This window comes from Gopherus evgoodei, chromosome 10 (assembly GCF_007399415.2).
Source record: "Gopherus evgoodei ecotype Sinaloan lineage chromosome 10, rGopEvg1_v1.p, whole genome shotgun sequence".
NCBI classification, from domain to species: domain Eukaryota; kingdom Metazoa; phylum Chordata; order Testudines; family Testudinidae; genus Gopherus; species Gopherus evgoodei.
Window position 1 is genome coordinate 7,601,072 of NC_044331.1, and position 24,878 is coordinate 7,625,949.

Below are 24,878 nucleotides of genomic sequence, written 5' to 3' on the forward strand. Positions count from 1 at the left end.
CATGCACACAGACTTCTGAGTAAAATATTATAAAAACTGAAATATAATTTTTCCTTTTTAGACCCTACAATAGCTCTGGCTTAGAAGGTGAAACAGCATCATCCTCTAACCAGGACATGTCATCTTGAGCTTGCCACGAGAAGTCTGCAAACTATAAACATTTTTTCTAGTTACAGAAAAGTTATATTTTTAACATGGCTTTAATGACTGATTACACAGTTTTCTCCCCTTAATGAAGGAAGATTCAGTAGCATAGCCTTTTTCTCCCTTCCCAACAATGCTAAGCACAGGTGGGTAGAGGACCTGTGAGTCATCAAATACCATGCATCACTTGCAGCTGCTATTAGGGGTACAAACCCCAGAAACCATCTTTGCTGCTGCATTTTGCTGTTTAAAAGATGTTTCAATTACAGTCATGCACATGGGCATTATTTTTCCTCTAGTGTTAGAGTGAATTAAAAATCAGAAGAGTGATGCCTTAAAATGAATAGACCAAAAAGGTAACAAGCAAGAAGTCAGTTCACTATGGAGTGACTGACATGGATGTCTATTACTCACACTAAGGACTTGTCAATACTTAAAATGCTGCATCGTTGTAACTGAACTGCTGTAGCACTTCAGTGCAGACACTACCTAAGCTGACAGGGTTCTCCTGTCAACACAGGTAATTCATCTCCTCTACAGATAGTAGCTAGGTCAATGGGAGAATTCTAGTGCGTTTCTGCACTGGGAGTTAGGTTACTATAGCTGCATCTAGTGTTCCCTCTAATTTTTCCCACCCATGCGTGGAATGAATTTTGTTATATGCACCAATATGGAGTTGATGTGTGACACACGACTGTCACATTAGTGCACATAATAAAATGCATGTGGTGGGGGTGGCACTGAGAAGTTCAGAGTGTGAGAAGGGGCACAGAACTCAGGTAGAGGGTTGGAGTGCAGAGATGTGAGGGCTCTGGTTGGGGGTGAGGGGCTCAGGGCTGGGGCAGAGAGTTGTGGTGCAGGGGTGTGAGGGCTCCAGCTGGGAATGCGGGCTCTGAGGTGAGGCCAGGGATGAGGGTTTGGGTGCAGGAGAGTGCTCAGCGCGGAGAGAGGACTTCTTCCAGCTCTCTCCCCCCACAGCAGCACCTAGGCTTGGGCGGGAAGAGGCGCCTCTCCCCACTGCAGCAGCTCTGGGGCTGGGGCCACAGGATAGGCGCCCCTTCCCCAGCCGGGTTTGGGACAGAGTGGGACGCCCCATCTGCGGCAGGTTGGGGACTGGGCTAGGTGAGGCCAGGGGGCGCTGCTCCCCCGGCTGATCCCTGGGTGGGTTCCTTGAACACTTGCGGGCGCTAAATAGGCTGCTGCGCAGCCGCACAGCTTACAGGGAATTTAGGCTGCGTCTCTCAGGGCTGTGGATTTTTCACACCCTGAGAGACAGAGCCATACTGAAGTAAATTCCCAGTGTACAGTAGGCCTAATTCACTACATTCATCAAAATCCTAAGAGGTGGGAGCATCATTTTACACAATACAACTTAAGCTCACTGGGTATTCCACACCTCTGAAGATCAGGTTCCAAGTAGACACATTTTGCATGTCATAACCACATTTATTAAAGCACCTGCAACGGACTGGATTTAAGGACTGGTTATTTTCTGAGCATATAGAATTTCCTGATACTGAACTGTATCCAGGAAGAGTTTGCTTTGATTTTGTTCTTCCCTACCTGATTCCAGACAATTCTGTTTCCACGCTATCAGTCTATAGGAACTGCTGTTTTTCACTGCTAGTAGCTGAGGTATGATTACAACATCTTCCTATAACCGATTCTAGCAAGGTATTTATATGATTGTTCTGGAAAATTGCCTGAACCTTGCAGTACAATTGATTTTTGACCAAGATGAGCCACCCACATTCCACAGTACACATTATGGATGTATCTGTGGGTAACACCGGATGGCCACCTGTCTTCTTGGATTTGAAGACCTTTGAAAATATGATTTGCAGGCACCATTATCAGGATATAAAAATTGTGCATGGCACTTTTTTCTTGTAGTCCCATGATTACAGTCAACAGGGTCCTGTGCTTGAAAGAAATCATCATAGTGGATGCATCTGAAGTATGGCAGAGGGCAAATTGGATCAGACAGGTAGTTGGAAAGGAGGGAGGTGTAATATAAGCTGGCAGTACCCAGGTCTGAAGAGCAGAATTAAAATGCTAATTTTATACTATGGAGGAAAAGCTCATTTCAATCTGTTTTTAAGTGAACTCAACATGCAGCATGTTTCAATATAGATTTCTTGTAGTTTAGGATAAGCACATACTATACAGCAAAGGCTGGAGTTTAGCATTTCTATTTCCTGCTGTTTTTTTGTTATTAACCAGCTGCTGTTGCCAAAAAGAACCACCAGAGACTGACATTTCTTAAAACAGGAACTCAAAAATCTGTCCTGAGTCTGGTTCTATTCAATATCTTCAAAAATTATTTGAACAGCAGCATAGAGTATACTTAAAAAATTTGTAAAAGCAGCAAAGAATCCTGTGGCACCTTACAGACTAACAGACGTTTTGGAGCATGAGCTTTCGTGGGTGAATACCCACTTCGTCAGATGCATGTGATACTGTAATGTAACGTAATACTGTTGTAGAAAAAGTAAACATCATTCAGGGATGTATTAGCAGAAGCATTGTCAGCAAGACTCAAGAAGTAATTCTTCCATTCTACTCAGCACTGATAAGACTTCAATTGGAGCACGGTGTCCCGTTCTGGGCACCATACTTCAGGAAAGATCTGGACAAATTGGAGAAAGTCCAAAGAAGAGCAACAATAATGATTAAAGGTCTAGAAAACATGACCTATGAGGAAAGATTGAAAAAACTGCATTTGTTTAGTGTGGCGAAGACAAGATTGAGGGTGGGAACACACTTGAAGACTATTATATAAAAGGCTGTCATAAAGAGGAGAGTGAAAAATTGTTCTGCTTATCTACCTAGGACAGGACAAGTAGTAATGGGCTTAAATTGCAGCAAGGGAGATTTACGTTAGACATTAAGAAAAAATTCTCACTGTAAGGGTGTTTTAAGCACTGCAATGAACTATCTTAAGAGGCTGCGGAATCTCCACCATTAGAGGATTTTCAGGACAGGTTAGACAAATACCTGCCAGGGATGATCTAGACAACACCAAGTCCTGCCTCAGTACAGGTGACTGGACTATATAACCTATCAAGATCCCTTCCAGTCCTACATTTCTATGATTCTATGTCATGATTTTATTCACTCAACTGGTAACATAAAAATATTTGTAGCTTATCTGTTTCCAAGGTACTCAAAATCTACAGAAGTGTTAAATTACATACCTGACCCAGTTGGTCCAAGCAGCAAAATATTACTTTTTTCAAGATTTATGTCGTCATGGGTTGAATCTAGTACTTCACCTCCTCGTTTCTCCTGAGGCATCTGCTGGTTCACTTGTTGCTGCATTGATGCTCCTAAAGCATTACCATGGGGACTTATTCCAGCAATCTGCAGAAGTTCTGAAATTAACAATAAAAGCTTTGTTTGAGAACCAGGTTTAACTTAAACTGACAGAGTCTGACACTACTGTTGAGTACATAATTAAAATTTTAACTGATGGTTCCTGTAATCTTTCAATGGTTTGTTCTGTGAACCAGTAATCCTACTTTAGAAAATACTGCAATCTACACACCAGATTGCAACAAACACAGTTAGCATAAACACCAGAAAAAGAGTAACTGCATTCACCTATGTTTCAATAAGCATATTTTTACATATTTGAAAAGATATTTCAAACAGAAATAGAAATTGTATAGAAGCTTATCTAAAACATTCTAATATATTAAACAAGTGCATGCAAAATTCCTAGTCCACACACAAAACAAGTAACCAAGTATTTTTTCCTATACATAAATATATATAAAACCAAAAGGCACTTAGATACCATAATGCCTGGCAAAGTATAAGAACTCATAAAAAATTTCAAACTACTAATATACACAAAAACTATGCAACTACGCTAAAAAGTGACTATATTAAAATAACTTCTAACAATAGATCTGAGACTTAGATTTAGTGGTACATTACGGTCTTTATTTTTTAAACAGTTTTTTATTCATTAGTACTGCAGTGCCAACAGAAAGATGAGAGAGTGAACTGGATTCTATTCCTTCTCATTCATCAACAGAATTTTAAGTAGTTCCAATTGCAAGGCAGAATTTTGTAATTTAAAGAAAATGGAATTGACCAGGTGTAACTAGGATTACAAATTGGTCTGCAGAAGCCTTATTTACAGATGATGGATGCTGCGTGAGGCAAGAAGAACCCAGTTTGAAAGTCAGCTTGTAGTTAGAAAAAAACCTGTATTTGTGAGCTGAGCAAATAGGACCAGGTGTCAATGAGACAAACATGGACCACCACAATGCCATTTTGACACTTACTTTTCAGAGTACAACTATGTTGTAGCAAATACATTAATATAACATTGCATGATTAATACTATATGAAAGTTGACATGAGGCTTTACCTACTAGGCAGTGATTCACATTTCCTTTTGCCTTAAAAAGTTGGTATCAGATGTATAATTTCATGAATTTCTACTACAAATATCTCAAACTGAGAAAACAAGTCTAAACTTTCACTCTCTTTAATCCAGGTTAATTCTTTGTACGGACACTTATATAGAAACTTGTAGGTTAACACTTTACCTGCCTTCCATGTAGAATTATATACAAGGTAAAATCCTATTCAGTCACAAATGCTCATTACAAGGACTACTTGTAAAAGCAAGCAGAATTTGGCCCATAATTTCTACCAAGCCACCACTAAACCACTGTTCTGATGTTAATTTCAAGGGTAGATATTGCAGAGGAGGACATGAGGAGAGTTCACTTACTTGTAAATCTGTACTCATCCTCCCGTCTTCTTATTTCTAACTCTAAGAGAGAGGATGAAAACGGTAATATAAAAAAAAATATATATATTTGCTCCGCCTCTTGCCCTCTTCTGAATACATTTCATGGTGAAATCAAGGTATTACAAACAAGAAATCCCCATGTTAGTTTTTATTTGTCAGATCTAAGAGCTCCCTATCTGGGACTACTTAGTCATCTAAAATTGATTACCTGCTTTCTCTAGATTACAATAAATTAGCTGTTTTTACATCTAAATCTTAAAATATAAGACACTTAGTAAAAAAAACCATACCAGATTTAATCTGGATTTTTAAAAATTATCTTAAACTAGCATTGTAATACTTTGATACAAGATTATTCTACATTTTTTAAAAAAGACTATCAATTATAATTGCTAATTTTAATCTCTCTGGGGCAGGAAGTGTCTCTGTTCTGTGTTTGTATGGTGCCTAGCACGAGATCCTGGTTTGTGCTTAGACCAGAGGTCAGCAACCTTTGGCACGCAGCTTGCCAGGGAAAGCCCCTGGTGGGCCAGGCCAGTTTGTTTACCTGCCACGTCCGCAGGTACGTCCGAACGGGGCTCCCACAGGCCGCAGTTCGCTGCTCCAGGCCAATGGGGGTGGCAGGAAGTGGCAGCCAGCACAACCCTTGGGCCAGGCCGCTTCCCACAGCCCCCATTGGCCTGGAGTAGTGAACCACATCTGGTGGGAGCCACGATCAGCTGAACCTGCGGACCCGGCAGGTAAACTAACCATCCCGGCCCGCCAGGGGCTTTCCCTGGGGAGCTGTGTGCCAAAGGTTACCGATCCCTGGCTTAGACCATTAGTCACAACTGCAGTACGTATAAGTAATAATACAATTAGAAATCAGAAACAGTTTTAAGATAAAATGCAGAAAATGTGATTACTAAAGCATCTTTTTTTTATGCAGTTAGCATACTAAACCTTAGATTTCAAGTCAGAATGACACTCTATAAATCAAACTGAGTGAGCCTTGAATCAGTTATCAGAGTTTAATCTCACTTCTAAAAATAAAGTAAACTGATACTACTGCATAACTATTGTGCAGCTAAAGCACAGCCAACAAGTAACCTCATATGAACTTGTTGGATATTTAACAATATTAAACTGACCAACAGTTTCTGTTGACTTAGGAACAAAAATATGTAGTTAATTATTCATCAGGTTATACTAAATAGAATACAATTTCGGTCTTATAACTCCTCTTGGTTATTTCTTGCAACTGAACACTACATATGTTGCTCAAGTAGTAAAGCAGATTAAAAAGAAAAAATTTTAATAGGCTCACTTTATAAAGCACTATCAGATTCACTTGAAAGGACCAACAGATGCTAAATATTTAAATAAGTTAGAAATTGCCCATGATGCCATAAAACTTCATGGCTTATTCACATAATAGTTACAAAATTTACATCTAGTCAAAGGTTAAAGGTACACCATGCAGCTAAAAATCATTTTAACACAGAACATAACTAAGAAAATTTAAAATTACTTTCAATTAACAAGTTATTTACTTTTCATTATTTATGTTACATCTTTACATCTTGCACATCACTCAGCTTAGCAAACAAAGACAATTCACTTTGCTTGCTGGTTCTCATGCACTGAAAAGATTGCAGCATATGAAAAAGCAGTTGCAAACATTTCAGAAGCTTTAAATCTAAGCAAATCTTTTTATTGAAAAATATTAATGGAGGCATTCATAGAAATAAGTTTTTGAAAATGTTTGCTTTTATCTAGCATTTATGTCTACACTAGCCAATGAAATCATTTAACGAGCAAGTAATATATTCTTCATGCAGGTAACACATACCACTGAATTCATCTGAAGTTTTACATGCACAATGGCTGCTTGCATTTATTATAGCATCACCATAAGTACAGGAGAAAAGTCCACAGAGACAATATACTTTATAATCAGAAAAATATGAAACATTGTACAAACCTCTCGGTGTTAAAGAAGTCTGCTTTTCAACTTCTGCTTGCTGTCTCAGATTAGCTGGGATATTGTTATATATTCTTTTGTAATGATTGTACACAGCGACTGAAAGCACCTTCTTGGCAAAAGACTGACCAACAACATACTTGTCGAGGTAGTTGTAAATCTGAAAAATAAAACTAACTTAATAAATAAATAAAAATAATTGTATTTCTAAGCCACTCATGCACGATAAAAGCATTACAGGGTGCTCCAGGTACAAAATTAACATAGACTACAGAGATCTAAAACTGAACAAAACCTGAGTTTAAGAGACATCAAATTCTGAAATTCTAATACATAGAAGGAGCTGAACTCCAAGGCTTTGGAGCACAACGTGGATGGACCATAAATGGAGGCTATACTAACTATCTAAACAGACTTGATTTTAAAATTTTATATCATGGTTTGTGATACAAACTAATAAAGGTTATGGAAATGAGCATTAACTATCCAATACATACATAGAACCACAGATTATGAAACTAACAATTTTACCTTCAATAAAATACTTCACTGCATCCTGTAGAATACAAGTAGTAAATGTTTAAATCTTGGAAAACCAATTTTTATCTTTTCTTGGATTTATGTCCCACTTGAATTTTAAAACTTTGATACAGATTTTTAAAAGTAAAACATTCAAATATGCTATAATGCAGATAAGTAAACTATGGTGAAATTAAGAGCCATACTTTTTTTGGTGGTGGAGGTGGCTTTTGTTGGAATGCCAATTTCACAGCTTCTGCTGCTGATTCGGGCTCTTTAATGATGCTCTTCTTTGAGTCTGCCTCTGACAGCACAACAAAAAAATGGTGACATTTTTCACACTTCACAAAACGGGTGGAAGCTGTAAAAAAAAAGTAAAATGACGTGGTAAGAGACTGTTTAGACATCATTCATTCAACTTTCTACTTTCATGCTACACAGAACTTAAACATCTGTAATAACAAACATTCTGTCAATTACCTTCTCTGCTTCCAAGGTATATTTTAAATTGGGATAACATCAAATCAAGAGACAAAATTAGTAAATACTCTACATTTACGCAGCACTTTTCATCTGTTCACCTCAAAAGTTTTACAAAGCATTTAAAAGATAGTGAAATTCATACAGAGAGGCAAAGCAATTTGTCCAAGATCAGACAGTGACAGACCTAGGAAAAGAAGGCAAGTTGCTATTTCTAGTTTGGTGCTCTGCTCAGTAACAACTGTATTCGAAGGATGAAATTCACCCAAATGTGGCAACCTCTTTTATGCTACTTGAGACATGTGGAGGGAACATAAAATACACAGGGAGCTCTATAATCCTGTATACACAGGGGAAGGCACATAATTTGGCTCTGAACAGACTAGCACTACTGGATCTATAATACACAGAGAAAGGCAACAACTACTGGGCCTGGCCCAAAAACTAAAAAAGTAACACTGCTCCCTTCATGTGTGCTCCCCTGCATGGAATTAATCAGGCTATCGTGAAAGGTGGACGTTGGGGTCTGGAGATTTCCCATAAAACCACAAACTATACAAAACTCTGCTTACTGTCAACCAATTTCTAATCAGTTTTGAACATAATTTATATCAAATTGGTATTTCAGTTTCTTTTAATGTAGTATGGCAGTATATTGAATGGCTTCAATCCAAATATACTAAATCAGTAGTATTTTCAATTAAACACATTTAGAATATACAAGCATTTACACTTAAAAGAAAAGACAAAAACTGAGGAAAATGTGAAGTATAATATGACTTTCCCTGTCTAGTGAGCAACATTTTGGTTATCACTTCAAAAATTAACTACTAGTGTTCTAGGGTTGGGTTTTTTTGTTTGTTTGTTTTGGAGATGTCATAATAAAAAAAACTTCAAGAACAAATAATAGATTTTCTTAAGAAGAACATTTTTCTGTCTTTGGGAATCAATTTTTAGGACAGCAGCAACTCAGACTTCAAAGAAAGATAAAGAATCAGATTCAGAAATACTTTATAACAACTTATGGACTGGCACTATTAAAGCTATTGTCTGTTTCAGAAAAGCAAAGAAAACGGCATCTGTTCTAGATGATTTCAAAGAACAGAACCATAATCCAACATTAGCGTTCAATTCCTGCTCCAGCACTTGACCGTCCTCGGTTAAGTGTGCCAAAGGTGCAGCATGACCTATTTCGACAAATAACTACTCCTTATTAAAATGACTAGGTAAAGAACTTTATAACAATTCTCTGAACTTTTAAAGGTCTTTAGAAAACAGATTGCACTGCCAAATTCTGAGTAAGTTTATTGTCAACCTATGACAAGAACCAAACAAATTTTTACATCGTGCTCCTGCTTCCCATAGAACAGATGTTAGGAGAAACTCATCCAACAGATAAGATACATATGTTCCAAAATTCTGTAGCTGCACAAATAAAATTAGGTTTTTATAAAAAAATACAAATCTGTTAATTTTAACAGATTATCAAAGTGCTGCTGCAATGTGGAAACCTCCCTGCTCTTAATCCTATTCCTTTAAGCAAAGTGAACAGAGGAGATGGAACACTGCAGTGGTAACAGCATGAACTGATGATATCATAGTAGGGAGGGGGAAGTGGAGAAGAGCAAAGGTCACTCACTTGCAAGCAACCCTCCTATGATATACTATCAATTGCCAATATTACAGGGAGAGCGTGCGCACCTGCACAAGCTCAGAACATGCCGGACATCCTTATTGACGGCTAGTACCATGGGAACATTCTTTTCCCTCACATAATGCTAGCACTCAACATTAGCACCACAGAATGAACACGAATATAGTCACTCCCTTAAGCATTGGAGAAAAAGGAACATAAAGGCAAGGCATTATATTTTGCACTTTTACAGCAGCTTTCATTGGAAGATTTCAAAGTGCTTTACAAACATTAAGCCTCCCAATACCCCTCTGAGGTAGCTACTGCCCCCAGGTTACAGACAGAGAAAATCATCACTGTGCCACATTTTCCCTGAGGTCAGAGCAAGTCAGTGACAGAGCTGGGATTGGCATCAAGATCTTCTGACTTGGAGTTTCATGTTCTGAACACTAGTTCATGCTCCTTCCTACAGCTGTGACAAAGGAAAATAAGATCACTTAGTTTCCACAGCAATGCTCATTTTCAAATAGGAAGGAATCAGAACCACTAGGAAACTGTGGGAGTGTGGGTTTTTTGAGGGGGATGGGGGGCTGCTGAACACTGTGCTGATGCCCCACAGACTCTGTAAATGTAAACTTTAGACCTTTTTATTTTAGACTCTACAACGATAGCATCAATGGCAACTGGCAAAACATTTTAAATCACCAGCTTCACAGAAGGTCATACTTTTTAACAATTTGCCCTGGACAGAGGAGGTGTAAGCAGCCCTGCAGATCTCCAGAGCCAGCAATAATGTTATATTAATAAGTACACACAAATGTCTGTGCAATAGTTCCAATTTCAAATAACTTCACTGGCACGATGAGGTCTGCAAATGTTTAGATACAACAGGTAGTGAAAAGGATATTAAACTTAACTGTTGACTTTGCTCCCATGGCAAGCTGAAGGCTGCACACTACAAAGGTATTTGCCCAGTCAGCATTTATAGTGGTACGGTGCAAGCCATGTCACACCAGAGACAGCGTTGCTCACATATGTGCAAAAACTTGATGCAATAGTATTTTTTAAAAAGCTTGAATCTACATTCTGGGGTGGAGATAGTTAATACACTGCAATTGCTCTGAGAGAGCATGATGTCAAGGAAAAAAGGGCAGGAAAGCCACTAATTTCCTAACAGGTTTAAACATGACAGGAAAACCCTGCTCTGGAGGATGGAAAGGGCAGGGAGTTCATCCCGGCAGAATGAGGTGATGACAATGCCTGTTTAAGAGTACTTAAATCAGCAATACTCAGGCTCAAAAGATATAGGTGGTTTTGACTTCATGTCTCAGGCATGAATTTTATCTCACTGAAGGAAGCACTGATCACAGGATTTCCCTCCACACAGCCAGACACCTAATGCCAGGTACAAGGAGTGTTGAGCAAATGGGTAAGAACTACCAAGATCCCTTTAATACCTCCAAAGGGCCCAGGAAAGATGGGTGTGTTGGAATAGCACAGAATTACAAAACCATTGTGCAAGGTTTGCAGCAATATGTGATAAAGAAGCACATTACAAACAAGCTGCACTGGAATGTCAAGCTGTCACTCCCCCACTCAGTGGCTCTTCACAACTTGATTCATGAATAAAGAAGCTCTCTGACTCAATTCCATTTTAGCATTTTGTTAATCATCTCAAGATGAGTACAGAGTTAATTTGATGTTTAATTTTTTAAGTGTGTGGGGCACATCCTGGATAAATGTGTTTTCCTTAGTCAGTAAACATGCAATTAAAACCCTGAAGATTTACAAGTCAAAACAACAATTTTGTTTTGTCTTTTTAAAGTAGTGGCATTACAGGTTTAGCTGAAGATCAAGTTACAGTCTGTTTCATAGAATACAACCATCCATTAATAGTTCTGGGAATGGAACTTGGATGGAAATTTTGACACTTTAAGGAGGATTAGAAAACAGCTTGCGTCTCCACAACTATTCTGCATTCTATAGTGCAAATAAACCCAGAAAAGAAAATAAGCAGAGTAACAAAAACAGATTGAGTTAGGGAAAGTGTATGGTACTCAAATTAACAGTTTGAAAGAGAACTGAAAAAAGATGTAATGGGTCCAACAATTTCAGGAAGAAACTGATATAAGCCTAAAAGGAATATCTGAATTATTATAGCAATGACAACTGATTTTCTTAAAGATCATAGTTACTAGGAATCCAATGACAGCTCTCCCTCTGTTCGGTCTCTATAACAAGCCCTACATAAAAGAAAAAAGAGTTGGTTCCACTCCTACTTGTTGCAATGCTGCATTGTATAAAAGGACCTTTAAAAAGATTTAAATCCCAGCCTCTCGAGAGTGATGAGAAATTAGGAATATCCAACTGCTTAAAAGAGGCCATCCACTCACTGTATCTTGATGCTTGAGTTCTCTCAAACTTCCATCAGCCGCAATCTTCCTTTTAAGGAAAGGTAATTGTTTGTCAGTCTTAGAGGGGAGGGATAGCTCAGCTCAGCGGCTTGAGCATTGGCCTTCTAAACCCAGGGTTGTGAGTTCAATCCTTGAGGGGGCCATTTAGGAATCTGGGGCAAAAATCTGTCTGGGAATTGGTCCCCTGTTGGGCAAGATGACCTCCTGAGGTCCCTTCCAATTCTGATTATGTGCCCCATGATATCCTGGTTAGGTTCCAGTCTGGCTCTGGTCTTTTTAAAATGAAAATATATCAGCCAAGCTACTCTCCTACATCATAAGACTATGAGCTTCATGGCAAGATCATTTCTAAACACAGGTTAAAGTATCTTTGTGACACTGATGATATGTAAGTGTCTCTCTGTTGCCCATGGACCCAACAAGTTTGAACTCTTCCCTGAAGCAATTCTTGGATGATGTTTCCAGCTGTATGCACATAAACAACCTCATCATCTACCCTGGTCTGGGTGGTAAGAGAGGTGGAGATAGTAATTTTGAGACTCAGTTTCCTGATGTCTTTGTTTACAACTGGGCGTCTTCTGAAGATGGTTGAGTCAAATTAAGAATATTTTCCTCACTTTCAACTACACCCTTTCTGTGGAAAGTCTCATGTGGTGAACAGGGTCTGAAGTGTTTATTCCAGCTGTGCAATTAGCACCAGATTTGCAGAAGTTCTGAGCACATATTTTTAACTGAAATCAATGCAAGCTGTAGGAGCTTAACACTTCTGAAAAGCAGTCCCTCCTTCAGGCTGATCCTTTATCTATCTTGGGACTATCTTGCAACACTAAGACATATCCCTGGGACCATAAAGTTGGATTACTGCAATACCTTCCTATCAAGGCTTATCTGTTTGCAGCTTGTTCAGAACAAAGCATCAGAAATCTGCTTTTAGTGTAGGTATTTGTGATATTACACCTACCCTGCACTCTTTACAGGAACTTTAAATTGACCTTGTTTTTAACCCTTAAAGCACAGCCTGGCTATTCTTGAAACCTCATCCTTAAGTCTCAACAAAAGAAGCTGATGAATATTTGTGCCCTGACAACCCAATTTTTAGTGATCTCTATTACTTGCTAGGTAAGCAAGAGATTGTGCTTCACTCTAGTAGATTCTAAGACATGGGATTCATGCTGCTCTAGACAACTGCCTCAGCTTATCTGTCCAAAGTGCTTTTAAGTATGACTACTTTTAGTCCTAGAGTCATATTACTCACCTCCTTGCTCCTCCATTCAACATTGCTGCTGTGCTACAACCTCTTTAATCTTCTGTTTAAAAGGATTAATTCTAAATATTTTAAACTTCATGTGTTAAAATTCTTGCTGTACAGTACACAAAATGTCCAGGGAAGGCAAAGGCTGCACTTCAAAAATAAGATTAATCATCAGTGGTGGTCTGGCATTTGATGTTAGACGATTTTTTCCCCCCCATTCATTGTGAACTCAACTACTCTTTTGAATACACTATGGCTCTTTTATTCTGGCCTGTAAAGTCCAAAATGTACAATTCTTCTAATATTTTCTAAAATGTGGTGATTCTCTTAGTGGATCAGCAATTCATCCTACTCTTCTTATTGCTTAAGAAAAAGGTTTTAATGGTAAATAAGCAAAAATCATGCACACGGTCATTAGAAAGCAAGTCAGGAGCTGAAGTAATATTTTACTTTACATGAACACCTCTTCCACTAAGATACAAAACGTAATAGTTCAAATAAGCTTATATTGTTCACAATATCGCTCTGCATACTGTTGACCGAATTCTGCTCCTGATTACACTCATGCAGCTACTCCTGATTTACGTCAGTGACATTATTCTGGATTGACACTATCATAGCAGGATATTTATATGCATGGCATAAGTATCTGAAATTCTCAGTATTCAGAATAAAACTTAGCTATTGGAACAGAATGGTTAAAATTTTAGTTTAGCAATCATTTCAATATTTTATAGAAATGGAGAATCATCCATACAAATCAGAACACAATAATCCTTTGTTAACACTTACAAACAAAGGTCTCTACATGTGTGCACAGATCACCACACTTTGGGCACCGCAGCTGGTTTCCTCCTTTCCCCGAGTTTCCAGAACTTGACTTTTTACTGCCTCCCTCACTGACAGATTTCTAATGAGAAACAATAAAACAATATTTCAATTGTTAGTTCCATACAATGAATTTCAGATTTGTTTCATTATACATACCACTGTATATAACGAAAAAAAATTGGCAGCTAAAATGGTCTCTTTTCAGTATGTGAAAAAGACTTCAAACATCAATAGTAAGAGAGTTTAAAATTTCATGCTTAAAACAGGCTAACATTTTCTCAAGAGACAAAAGAAGTCTACATTTCAAGAAGTGACCAGAGATTTTCGATGCTCAACCTGAAAAATGCCCAATGGTCTGTGATGGGATGTTAGATAGGGTGGGATCTGAGTTACTACAGAGAATTCTTTCCTGGGTGCTGGCTGGTGAGTCTTGCCCCCATGCTCAGGGTTTAACTGATCGTCATATTTGGGGTCGGGAGGGAATTTTCCTCCAGGGCAGATTAGCAGAGGCCCTGGAGGTTTTTGCCTTCCTCTACAGCGTGGGGCACGGGTCACTTGCTGGGCGACTCTCTGCACCTTGAGGTCTTTAAACCACAATTAGAGGACTTCAGTAACTCAGACATAGGTTAGGGGTTTGTTACAGGAGTGGGTGGGTGAGATTCTGTGGCCTGCATTGTGAAGGAGGTCAGACTAGATGATCATAATGGTCCCTTCTGACCTTAGAGTCTAAATATGTTTAACATACATTCTGAAAAAACAGGTATTTGGCACTCATCCTCTCAAAAACAGGCCCTTTCAAGGTGTCTCAGCATGAGTACTCAAAAATTAAGGCATCCAAAATCACAAGCCCCTTTTGAAAATTTAGGTTCTAACCACTAAGGCCTCATTTCCCAAACTTTTGAAAGTTGAGCCCCAATTTGGTAAAATTAAACTTGTTGTGCCCTCCTGCAACCCCACCACTTCTTATCAAAGGCCTATCCATCTCAACTTTAAAATTTTCAGTACTAGTTCATTAAGGCACATCCTGCATTTTGAAAAATGACAGAAATATCTCCTCTCTTGCTCGCTCTTTTTTTTTTTTAAACACACGCTTTGTTAGCTATTTCTCTGCTTATCAATGTTGACACTTGAAGTATCTTAGTTAGCACTCACTGAAAGATGGAGCTGTCCATACCTCAAAGCTATTGTTCCAGGCTCTCTGAAAACTTATATAGACATCACTAGATTGGCTATGCCCTCTTTACATTTTGAAGGTTCTCTCTGTAATCGTAACAGTTATAGACTCGCTAAATACACACACACACACACGAGCCTCTGAAAAACCAACACATCTGTCCATGCCCCTTGCTAGTCCTTCACATCCCAGGAAATATCAGTGTAAGGAAAAGTTATTGAAGTACCCCATACCCCTTCCAAAATCCTACTTGCTGATTAGGGAGCAACTCATCAGGTAATCATACACCTGAAGAATCTGCTTATTAATTGCAGGTACAAGAGAAAGAATGGGGTAAAACAAAGATTAAAAGTTCATAACAAGAGCAGCAATTTAACATATTATAAGACTAAAATGAGTCTTTTCCATAAAGAACCCTTTCTTAGTTCCATAGCAACATACTACAGAAGTAATTAGAAAACTGTAATATGTCTGCTTTCAAAAAACCAAAATAAGGTTGTCAGTTTTTTTAATAGTTTCAGATACTACTTCTATCTGCAAATGTGTGTGGTTTTATAACTATATTTCACAATATTTTCAAAAATATTTCTCACTTTTTGCTGTTTGAAAGACCTAAACAATAGGGGAAAGTGACTATAAACAAAGTATTTGCGCATTTGACAGTACAAAACCATACAATGAAAATATTTTTCCTCTAATCTTTTCAGTTACAGTAATCTGAAGGGTGATTTGTAACAGTAGGTAGAAATTTCAGAAAAGAGTGTGGTTAAGAGACCCCTTTAAGCAATAGGTAGTGTATGCAGACTACCTTATTGCCATCGCCAGAACCATCCTTGCTCGCGCCATCTTTCGAAGCAAAGTATGCTGGTGTTTCTGAAAAAGTTCTAAAAGGAATCCTTCTTAGAGATTGAGTTTCAAAAGTCCCAATTCTTCCTAAAACAGCGAGACAAGTACGACCACAAGTAATACCTGGAAATGAAACAAATCCTGTAAGTCTGTGGGGCACACATCTTGCTCCCCGCAATCCAAACAAACTGTGTGTAAAACAGGGAAAATACGCCACATTATCTATTATTAGTTTGCTTTATGGAGTAAGAGAGAACAAGATATAATAGTTACCACTCTAGCTAGTATTTTACCATTTATCAGAAGACATCTGAAGTGCCAATATATCGTGTATGGAGAACTCCTTTTCATAACTTCCTCAGTCCTTATTATATGGCAGTGAAAAGGACTTTGAAGGAAAATGTGACTTTCCTTTTCATCAAAAAGTCACCAGCATTTCAGAACAATTCAAAATAGGATTTATTTGAAAGTTCCTTCTGAAGCAGAAGAGCTACAGTAAGATGAAGGAATACAAGCCTGAATTTCCTTTGACTTAAGGAAATCAACAGAACACTAAACATTACTTCTAAAGTCTTCACAGGGATGAATATATTTTCAGTTAAGTTAACAAGTTAATTCAGCAGACAGTTCACATACAATGGGCATTTGAATTGTATAATAATAAAAATTTAAATACTATCCCCAAAATAACTCACTGTGTATACACACATCCCCATAACATTACATACTACCATGCAGAAAACTACAGATTAAAAGAGACAATGTAGATCTCATTTTTACACCATTATAGCGTAGTGAAGATTTCTACTAGCATTATAGTCAAACAACAATTAATCAGCTGTACTCAGTTAACATCAGTCCTCTAGATTTGTGTCCAAAATGTGATCACAGTACAAAAGTAACCACTTAATATACTATTACACATTCTCTCACCTAACACATTAGCAGTGGCAACAAAATCATTTAATGATTTTCACAAGTGTAAGTTTGTCAAGAACTCTAGTTTGAACGAAAAACTACATTAACAAAAAAAAAGCTCTCCTTTTTAATCCTGATGGCATCCCAGACCAGACCTGATTTTGATTAAACTCTTTAGTGATTAATGAAGACCACGTCTACACTAGGAACACTTTGCTGTTATAGATATACCAGTATCTTATTACCAGCAAAACACTTCTCATACGGACACTGCCTATACTGGCAAAACTGCACTTTTGCTGATATAGCTTATTACAGTTCCTCGTCCCCTTCCCACTTTCCCCCCTCCCCAAAAAAACACTCCATAAAAATAACCTATACAAAATATAACAACAGAAGCACAGTTCTGCAGGTTTTACACTAAGGACTTTAACAGGCACAGCTAGGTCTGTCAGGGATCAGATCTCCTCATGCCTCTGACCACCATATCCATGCCATCAGAAGCCTGTAGTATGGACATGGCCAAACTATCAGTAGTGGTTAGTTAGCAAACAGTACTACAGTTCAGCTCTCAAAGTCCAAACTTGAGTTATATAAAATAATATCCAGTCCCCACCACAATATCTGTTATATCAAAGATTTTCTTGATAATCCAAAATTATTTCAAGTTCTCTGCAACATTTAGGTAATTGAGGTTATAGTACACTAGTGACAGTTACAAAAAAGCATAATCAGGATGAAAAAAAGATCAACCTTTAATATATATTACGAAATGAGGTAACTGCAGAGATAATAATGAAATGACCTTTGAAATTTCTCCTAATCATATGAAACGTATCATGTAAGTAAGTGTAGTATCAGAGGGGTAGCCGTGTTAGTCTGGATCTGTAAAAGCAGCAAAGAATCAGATGCAGATGTCTGACGAAGTGGGTATTCACCCACGAAAGCTCATGCTCCAAAACGTCTGTTAGTCTATAAGGTGCCACAGGATTCTTTGCTGCTTTTAGAAGTGTAGTACACTGGTCTTTATTTGGCAGAATCAGAATCTTTGACGCTTACTTGCAAACATTTCCAAAAGTCAGTTTCCAGGGATTTTCAGAAGGTCAGATTTGAAGAAACAAATTATTAAGGGGGAAATGAAGGAGGGCTGTTATGTTTGGCAGCATGCTATCTTCTATAAACAGTGGGGACAAATTTTAAATTACATATTCTATTTTTAACTTTGGCTGTTTTAAATGATTTATTCCCAATATGAAAAACCTCCTCCATTAAGCTACTCAAATTGCTGGTATTCTTGCAATAGCCTGGGAGAAATACTCCACACTTGGGTGGGTATGAGCCCACCTACACTATTCCTACAGTTTTAAAAGCTTTTGCATAGATCAGGGATCGGCAACCTTTGGCACGCAGCCTGCCAGGGTAAGCACCCTGGCGGGCAGAGCCAGTTTGTTTACCTGCCACGTCCGCAGGTTCGGCCAATCACAGCTCCTACTGGCCACGGTTCGCCATTCCAGGCCAACAGAGACTGCAGGAAGTGGCGCTGGCCGAGGGATGTGCTGGCCACAACTTCCTGCCGCCTCCATTGGCCTGGAATGGTGAACCGTGGCCAGTGGGAGCCGCGATCGGCTGAACCTGCAGACGCGGCAGGTAAACAAACCAGCTCTGCCCGCCAGGGTGCTTACCCTGGCAGGCCGCAGGCCAAAGGTTACCGATCCTTGATATAGATTAAAATACGAGAAATGGTACAAAATTCCAAGTAGCAATGATACACTTGAGATCTAGACTTCATGCTAGGGAGCTACTACACATAAACAATGTGAGGGGAATTCTAAGGACTGACCTATAGGAAAATGCTACTTAACAATAATGATACAGCAATATACAGTCAGCTCCTATTTTTCATTCCAGCTAAATCTGGACTGGGATAGGTGGAGGAGGATTGAATCCTGGGAAGTAATCTCATCCCCTGAAAGTTTATCATCTCAGCAGAACCTTCTAAAGCAGGGACACACAAATGAAGAGGATATGGATGATATGATGAATAGAGTTGGCTTGCAATGAGGCAGAAAATTATTTCCAGTCACTTCTAAGATAGACTTAGATTTATGATGAGCTATTATTTTAATTTATCAGGATTTTGTTAAAATAAGTTCAAAGAAAGACATATGTAATTTTGTTCCAATATTTGACCTTCAGAGTTTTTCCACTGGCTATCAATCACCTCAACATTACACTTTATTCCCTTAATGCACACATTTCAATACAAGACTATATCTTAAAGGATTTAATAAACAAAATTCTTATGACTTTCAGCTTAAATTCTTGGTGTCAGTTGAGAGAGGAGGGTTTTTGAAAATGACACCTTATTACTTTAATAGAAGGATAGACAATAACAAGGAAGAGCATTATTACACACATACAGTTAAAGAAAAACCATCTGCCAATATCTGCTACTGCAAAGTCACAATCAGTGATATTTAATCAAATTAGATTTGCAGATTTAAAAAAAAGAGAGTTTACTAGCAAGATACTAGCATAAATTAAGGTAATTAAGATATAAATTTTAAAAGGGATGCTATCAATTCAATATATATATTTAAAGTTGGTGTCCTTTCAGTAAAATATTTTTACAATACTCTGAAGATGAAAAGCACTATTTAAATGGTAATACTAACAGTTAAATGTTTTGTTACTCAAACCTTGACAAGCATTACTTTAAAAACCATGACAATCTATCAATTTTAAAAGATTCTGCTGGGTTGTGATACTATTTACTTGGTGGTATTAGCCAGGATACCATGCCAGTTGACACATTCCAGTTCAGTTGTTCTTATCGAGGGGTATGCATACCCTGGAGGTACGCAGAGGTCTTCCAGGGGGTACAGCAACTCATCTAGATATTTGCCTAGTTTTACAACAGGCTACATAAAAAGCACTAGCAAAGTCAGAATAAACTAAAATTTCATACAATGACTCATTTATACAGCTCTATATATTACAAACAGAAAGGGGTACAGTAGTCTGGAAAGGTTGGGAGAAAGATGTTGGCAGAGCATTTCAGGGCACCCTGCAAGAATTATCTTTTCACTCAGGCTGGGTTTAGGATGGTGTAAGTAGGTTAAGAAGGCAAAGTTAGGTATCACCAGTACGAGCTGGTTAGATGGGGAGAAGGCTTTTCATGATACAGAACCACCTCGCAAATTTCAAAATTGGTTATTTTGGAGAAAGTTTATTGTACATGTACCTAAAGAGTAAAATAGGAAGAAAGTTACTGCACCTATTTCCATAAAATGTAAGTAATCATAAAGTGCAATTTTCCAGGAATACTCCACATTCCAGTCAAAAACCTGGTTTATTTCCACTCCACATTCAGTGAAAACCCTGAGGGATTCAACATTCCCCACCTCTATTTCACCTTTATAGCAACAATTTATTTTGAAGAAATTTGTGATTGGTTAAAAAATAATAAATTCAAAACTGAACAGCTTGTTGATACCCAGGAGAGTATGTTTTGCTAAACTCATATATCTATATCTATATCTATATATATATATACACACATACCACATGAAAAATAAAATTTTACTCAAGTGATTGCTATGTTTGACAGCAGCTATATAATGTGCAATGCCACTACCTCAGTTTAGTACTACTCCATCATATTTGAGTGCATCACAATCTTTTAATGTATTTATCCTCAATATCTCAGTTATGTAGGAAAATTATGTTATCCCATTTTAAAGATGAGGAACTGAAACACAGAGACACAAAAGTCACACGTGGAGTCTGTGATGGAGCAGGAGATTGAACTCAAGTTCCAAACCAGACCATCCTTGAACTTCCTACCATTTACAGGGTTAGCTCCATCAGTAATTGCAACAGGTGTCAACCACAAGCACCTAGAATACTGGATAAGAGTTGCAGGCATTATTATATGGCAAAATATGAATAGTTTCTTCTACAACTTTTACAGGAAGTGGGACTCAAAAATCAATTTTTGTTATTCTGAACTTTCTAGTTTTTCATTTATCTTTATAGATTCAATTTACATTATATATTTTGAACAAAGAAAAACACTGGATATACTGTTTATAGAAAATACTTGATTCAGATACTGACCAGAATTTTTTACCTTTTAAACTGTATTTGCTTTTAGAGGGTTCGTGTAAGGTAGAGAGTTCAGAGTTGAAAATATTGATTTAAACCTCCCAATGTAGGTCATGCCGGGCCGGCAGATATGGAATCAGATGGAATGGGTCATGAAATTTAATGAATAGCCCTTGTTGAACTACCACCTTAAGCTATTGTTACTGAGCCCACGTCCAGACTAACACTTGGCATCGGCGGGTTAAAATCGATTGCTCGGGGATCGATATATCGCGTGTAGTATGGACGCGATGTATCGATCCCCGAGCGCGCTTACATCGATTCCGGAACTCCATCAACCCGAACGGAGTTCCGGAATCCACATGGAGAGCCACGGACATCGATGCCGCGCTGTCTGGACGGGTGAGTACCTCGATTTTAGAAATTCGACTTCAGCTAAGTTATTCACGTAGCTGAAGTTGTGTATCTAAAATCGATTTTAATACCCTAGTCTGGACGTGGCCTTAGGCTGACAAAACACTGTGCTCACTACACAGGTATTAAACAGGCACTGGCAGGTTTAAAATCCTTACCTGTGTTATTAGCATCACCTTACACTATTAACATTTATGTTCTTTAATTCTTGCATTTCTAGTTTAAACTATGAAAATAAACTTGAAGGTTCCAGTCAGTCACAAGTTTATTCATCAATATGATGTTATATTTAATCACTAACGAGAATTGTTTAAATCCTAACAAAACCTATTTTTTCCTGAACACCTTTCTCTTAATATTAGTTTTGTAAAACTTTCTTCTAGCCAATCAATATACATTTAGGCCTGAACTAATCAAATGGCCTTCTGAACTTAAAAAAAGAACAAAACAATTAGTGAAAGAGTAAACCATTGCTTGACTAAAGATCCTAAAAAGACTGAGCAACATAAAAGTCTGGTTAGAATGTCACTGGCAGTAAGAACCACAAATATACTGCACACGGTGAATCGAGGGAGGTGATTTCTTTCAGTCAAGTCTAGACAGGAATTAATAAAAGTATCTCCAACACTGCCTCTGTGCTGACCCACAACAAAGCCAGCTGGAAATTAATATCTTACCAACTGTACACTCGTTCTATGACAAATCCATTTCAATTGGCCTATCCTACAAACAGTTTCAATTCTTGAACTCTGTTTGGCACTGTATAAGTTCAATAACAAGTATGCTTCCTACTCCCTCCACCCCGTTTCTCCAAACTACCTTCTTTACAAGAGCCATCGACTGGAGCTATACAAAGAAACACAAACCAAGTCAGATCCCTCATTTTAGACCTGACTCCAGCCCCAGCACTGAGCCTGCGATATATCCCGTTCATAACTAGAGTATTGACATCGGCAACGTCGAGTCGGGAAACCCAGGCTAGAGAGAGGGAGAGAACTGTGGCTACAGCAGGGCACCCCACTTCCTTTGGACCCCCCTCCACCGACACTCCTTATTTTGGGGGCGATGGCCCCGTCCTTTGGAGGCTTAGTCCTTGGTTTGACAGCGCATGCAGCGAGCGGGCTGAGCAGGAGAGGCACAGGCAGGGAGAGGAGCCCCCCGCCGAGAGCAGGGCTTGGGCGGTTCAACCCCGCAGAGACACCCGGAGGGGGGTGTTCGCCCCCGTCTCTGGGGCAGGATCCAGGCCAGGGCTCGGGGGGGGGGGAGCCCCAGCGCGGGGGGCGCTCACTGCCCCAGCGGGGGTAGGGGGAGGCAAGCTCTCGGCCCGGGCCTTGCAGAGGGGGGGCTCGGCGGGAGCTGGCATTCAGGGGTCGGTCTCTGGGGAGGGGAGGAGCAGGGTGCGGCCCGGGGGCCGGTCTCCGAGGAGGGGGACACCCGCCCCGTCTCCCAAGAGCGGGGGCGGGCGGGCGGGCGGGCGGGGTCATTACCTCTGTGCGCCGAGGGCAGCGAGGAGCTGACCAGCCGCGCGGCAGCAGCGCAGGTGTTACAGGCGGCCATGGTCCCGCCCGGCCTCAGCGCCCCGCACCCGCTCCGCTCACTAGGCCTCAGGCCCGCCCGCCGCGCCTCCCCCCTCGCACGGCTGCCCAGTAAACACCGCCCCTCCCCCTTCCTCCAACTACCGTCACCACGCTCGGCGCTTGTGTGTCGTCACGGCCAACACGCTCCTCCCTCGCGAGCCGCGAAACAGCCCGTGCCGGCCCGCATTGCATCTTGGAACACGTAGGCCGGCGCGCTAGGAGTGACGAGCTGCGCGGCAGGCGGCGACCCCACCCACAGCCCCGCTAGAGCGTTGCATGCCGGGAGTCGTAGTTCGGGGTCCTTTGCATGCTGGGAGTTGTGGTGCACGTGGGGAAGAGGTGGTGGAGAGCTGCAGGGGTGGGGAGGCGCCACCTGTTGGCAGAGACCTTGTGGTGCTTTGGGTCAATCTGCTGATGTAGGGAGTCGAGTGACGATGCTGGAACGCCCCCCTCCCCCGTGCCATAGTCCCCTGACCCAGCCCTGATCCCCCTCCTGCCCTCTAACCCCTCGGTCCCAGCCCGGAGCAGCCGCCTACACCCCGTCTACACCTCCCCCCCAGAGCCTGCACCAGCAGCTGGAGCCCTCACAGCCCACCCACCCTGCTCCAGCCTGGAGTCCCTTCCCGCACCCTGAACTCCTCATTTCTGGGTGTCCCTTCCCGCACCCTGGGTGTTGCCAGCATAGCGATTTTGTCGCTAGATTTAGGGATGTTTTGGTTTCTCTAGCAAGGAAAGAAGTGTCCAAGTGACCCGTGACAAATCTCACGACTTTCACTGCCAATCGCAACATCATTCAAGAGGAGCAGCTCTGGTGTTAATAAAATCCATTCCATGCTCTTCTTGCTATGTTCTGTTGCCCACCAAGTCAATGTCATTATGTCTAACTTGGGCGTGTCCTAGTCAGAAGAAAGCAATTCCGGGGTCTTGGGTGCCAGATTGGCTGTGAAAGAGAGCAAGGGTTTGAGTAGAGCAGTAGCTCTCAGCCAGGGATAGGCATACCCTGGGGATACACAGAGGTCATTCAGGGGTACATCGACTCATCTAGATATTTGCCTAGTTTTACAACAGGCTACATAAAAAGCACTAGCAAAGTCAATACAACACTAAAATTTTATACTGTGCTATCTACTATACACTGAAATGTAAGTAAACTATATTCCAATCAAGTTATTTTATAATTATATGGTAAAAATGAGAACATCAGCAATTTTTCAGTAACAGTGAATTGTGACACTTTTGTGTTTTTATGTCTAATTTTGTAAGCAAGTAGTTTTAAAATGAGGTGAAACGTGGGGTATGCAAGACAAATCAGACTCCTGGAAGAGGTACAGTAGTCTGGATAAGTTGGAAATCACTGGACTATAGCTCCTGGTGGCAGAATAAATGCTTAGCACAAAACTGGGGCTCAGCTTTGATTCTTTGGTGGTGGGCACAGAGTGCAAAACCAGATCTAATGGGGAAGGGCGGCTGGAAAAGGGGAGGGTAAAACTGCCCTTATGGGGGAGAAGTTATAATCTTCTGCTCGGTAAAAAGTTAAAAACCATTAGTGACCAGGGCAGGCAGCACTCCCTGGGTGAGGGTGATGCAGGAAAAAACATTTGTCAACAGATTGAGCCTTTGGCCACTGAAATGTTAACTGATCAAAATCCTCCTCCAAGGAGTGGGAAGCCGACTTGTCTAGCTGAGCAATTCCTTGGGACTCTGCTAAGCCTGCCCCCTGTTACTAACTTCTGTGATCACCCTGCCCAGGCAAGAGAATACTCCCAGCTGCTGAACTAAAAGCAGCAGCCATGCTGGGTGCTCCCTCTCCAGCTGGATATTCTTGGCAGCTGAGT

General features: G+C 40.0%; 1 protein-coding gene across 5 annotated transcripts in view; it reads right to left on the reverse strand.

Moving 5' to 3' along the window:
* CLPX (caseinolytic mitochondrial matrix peptidase chaperone subunit) overlaps positions 1-23,262 on the reverse strand; it is a 33,219-nt gene extending 9,957 nt beyond the window's left edge. The window contains exons 1-8 of one of the 5 annotated variants that reach the window (XM_030578753.1): positions 23,146-23,262; positions 16,321-16,517; positions 15,990-16,150; positions 13,969-14,086; positions 7,604-7,758; positions 6,879-7,038; positions 4,895-4,936; positions 3,342-3,518 (exon numbers count right to left, since the gene is read on the reverse strand). In XM_030578753.1, coding sequence (XP_030434613.1) covers positions 3,342-3,518; positions 4,895-4,936; positions 6,879-7,038; positions 7,604-7,758; positions 13,969-14,086; positions 15,990-16,150; positions 16,321-16,378 — 871 coding nt within the window. In that variant the 5' untranslated portion in view covers positions 16,379-16,517; positions 23,146-23,262. Of the gene's footprint in view, positions 1-3,341; positions 3,519-4,894; positions 4,937-6,878; positions 7,039-7,603; positions 7,759-13,968; positions 14,087-15,989; positions 16,151-16,320; positions 16,518-22,953; positions 23,106-23,145 lie in introns of those variants that run through there. The other 4 variants (XM_030578752.1, XM_030578751.1, XM_030578754.1 and 1 more) reach the window with 4 other exon arrangements.
* Between the last annotated feature and the right edge of the window lie 1,616 nt (positions 23,263-24,878).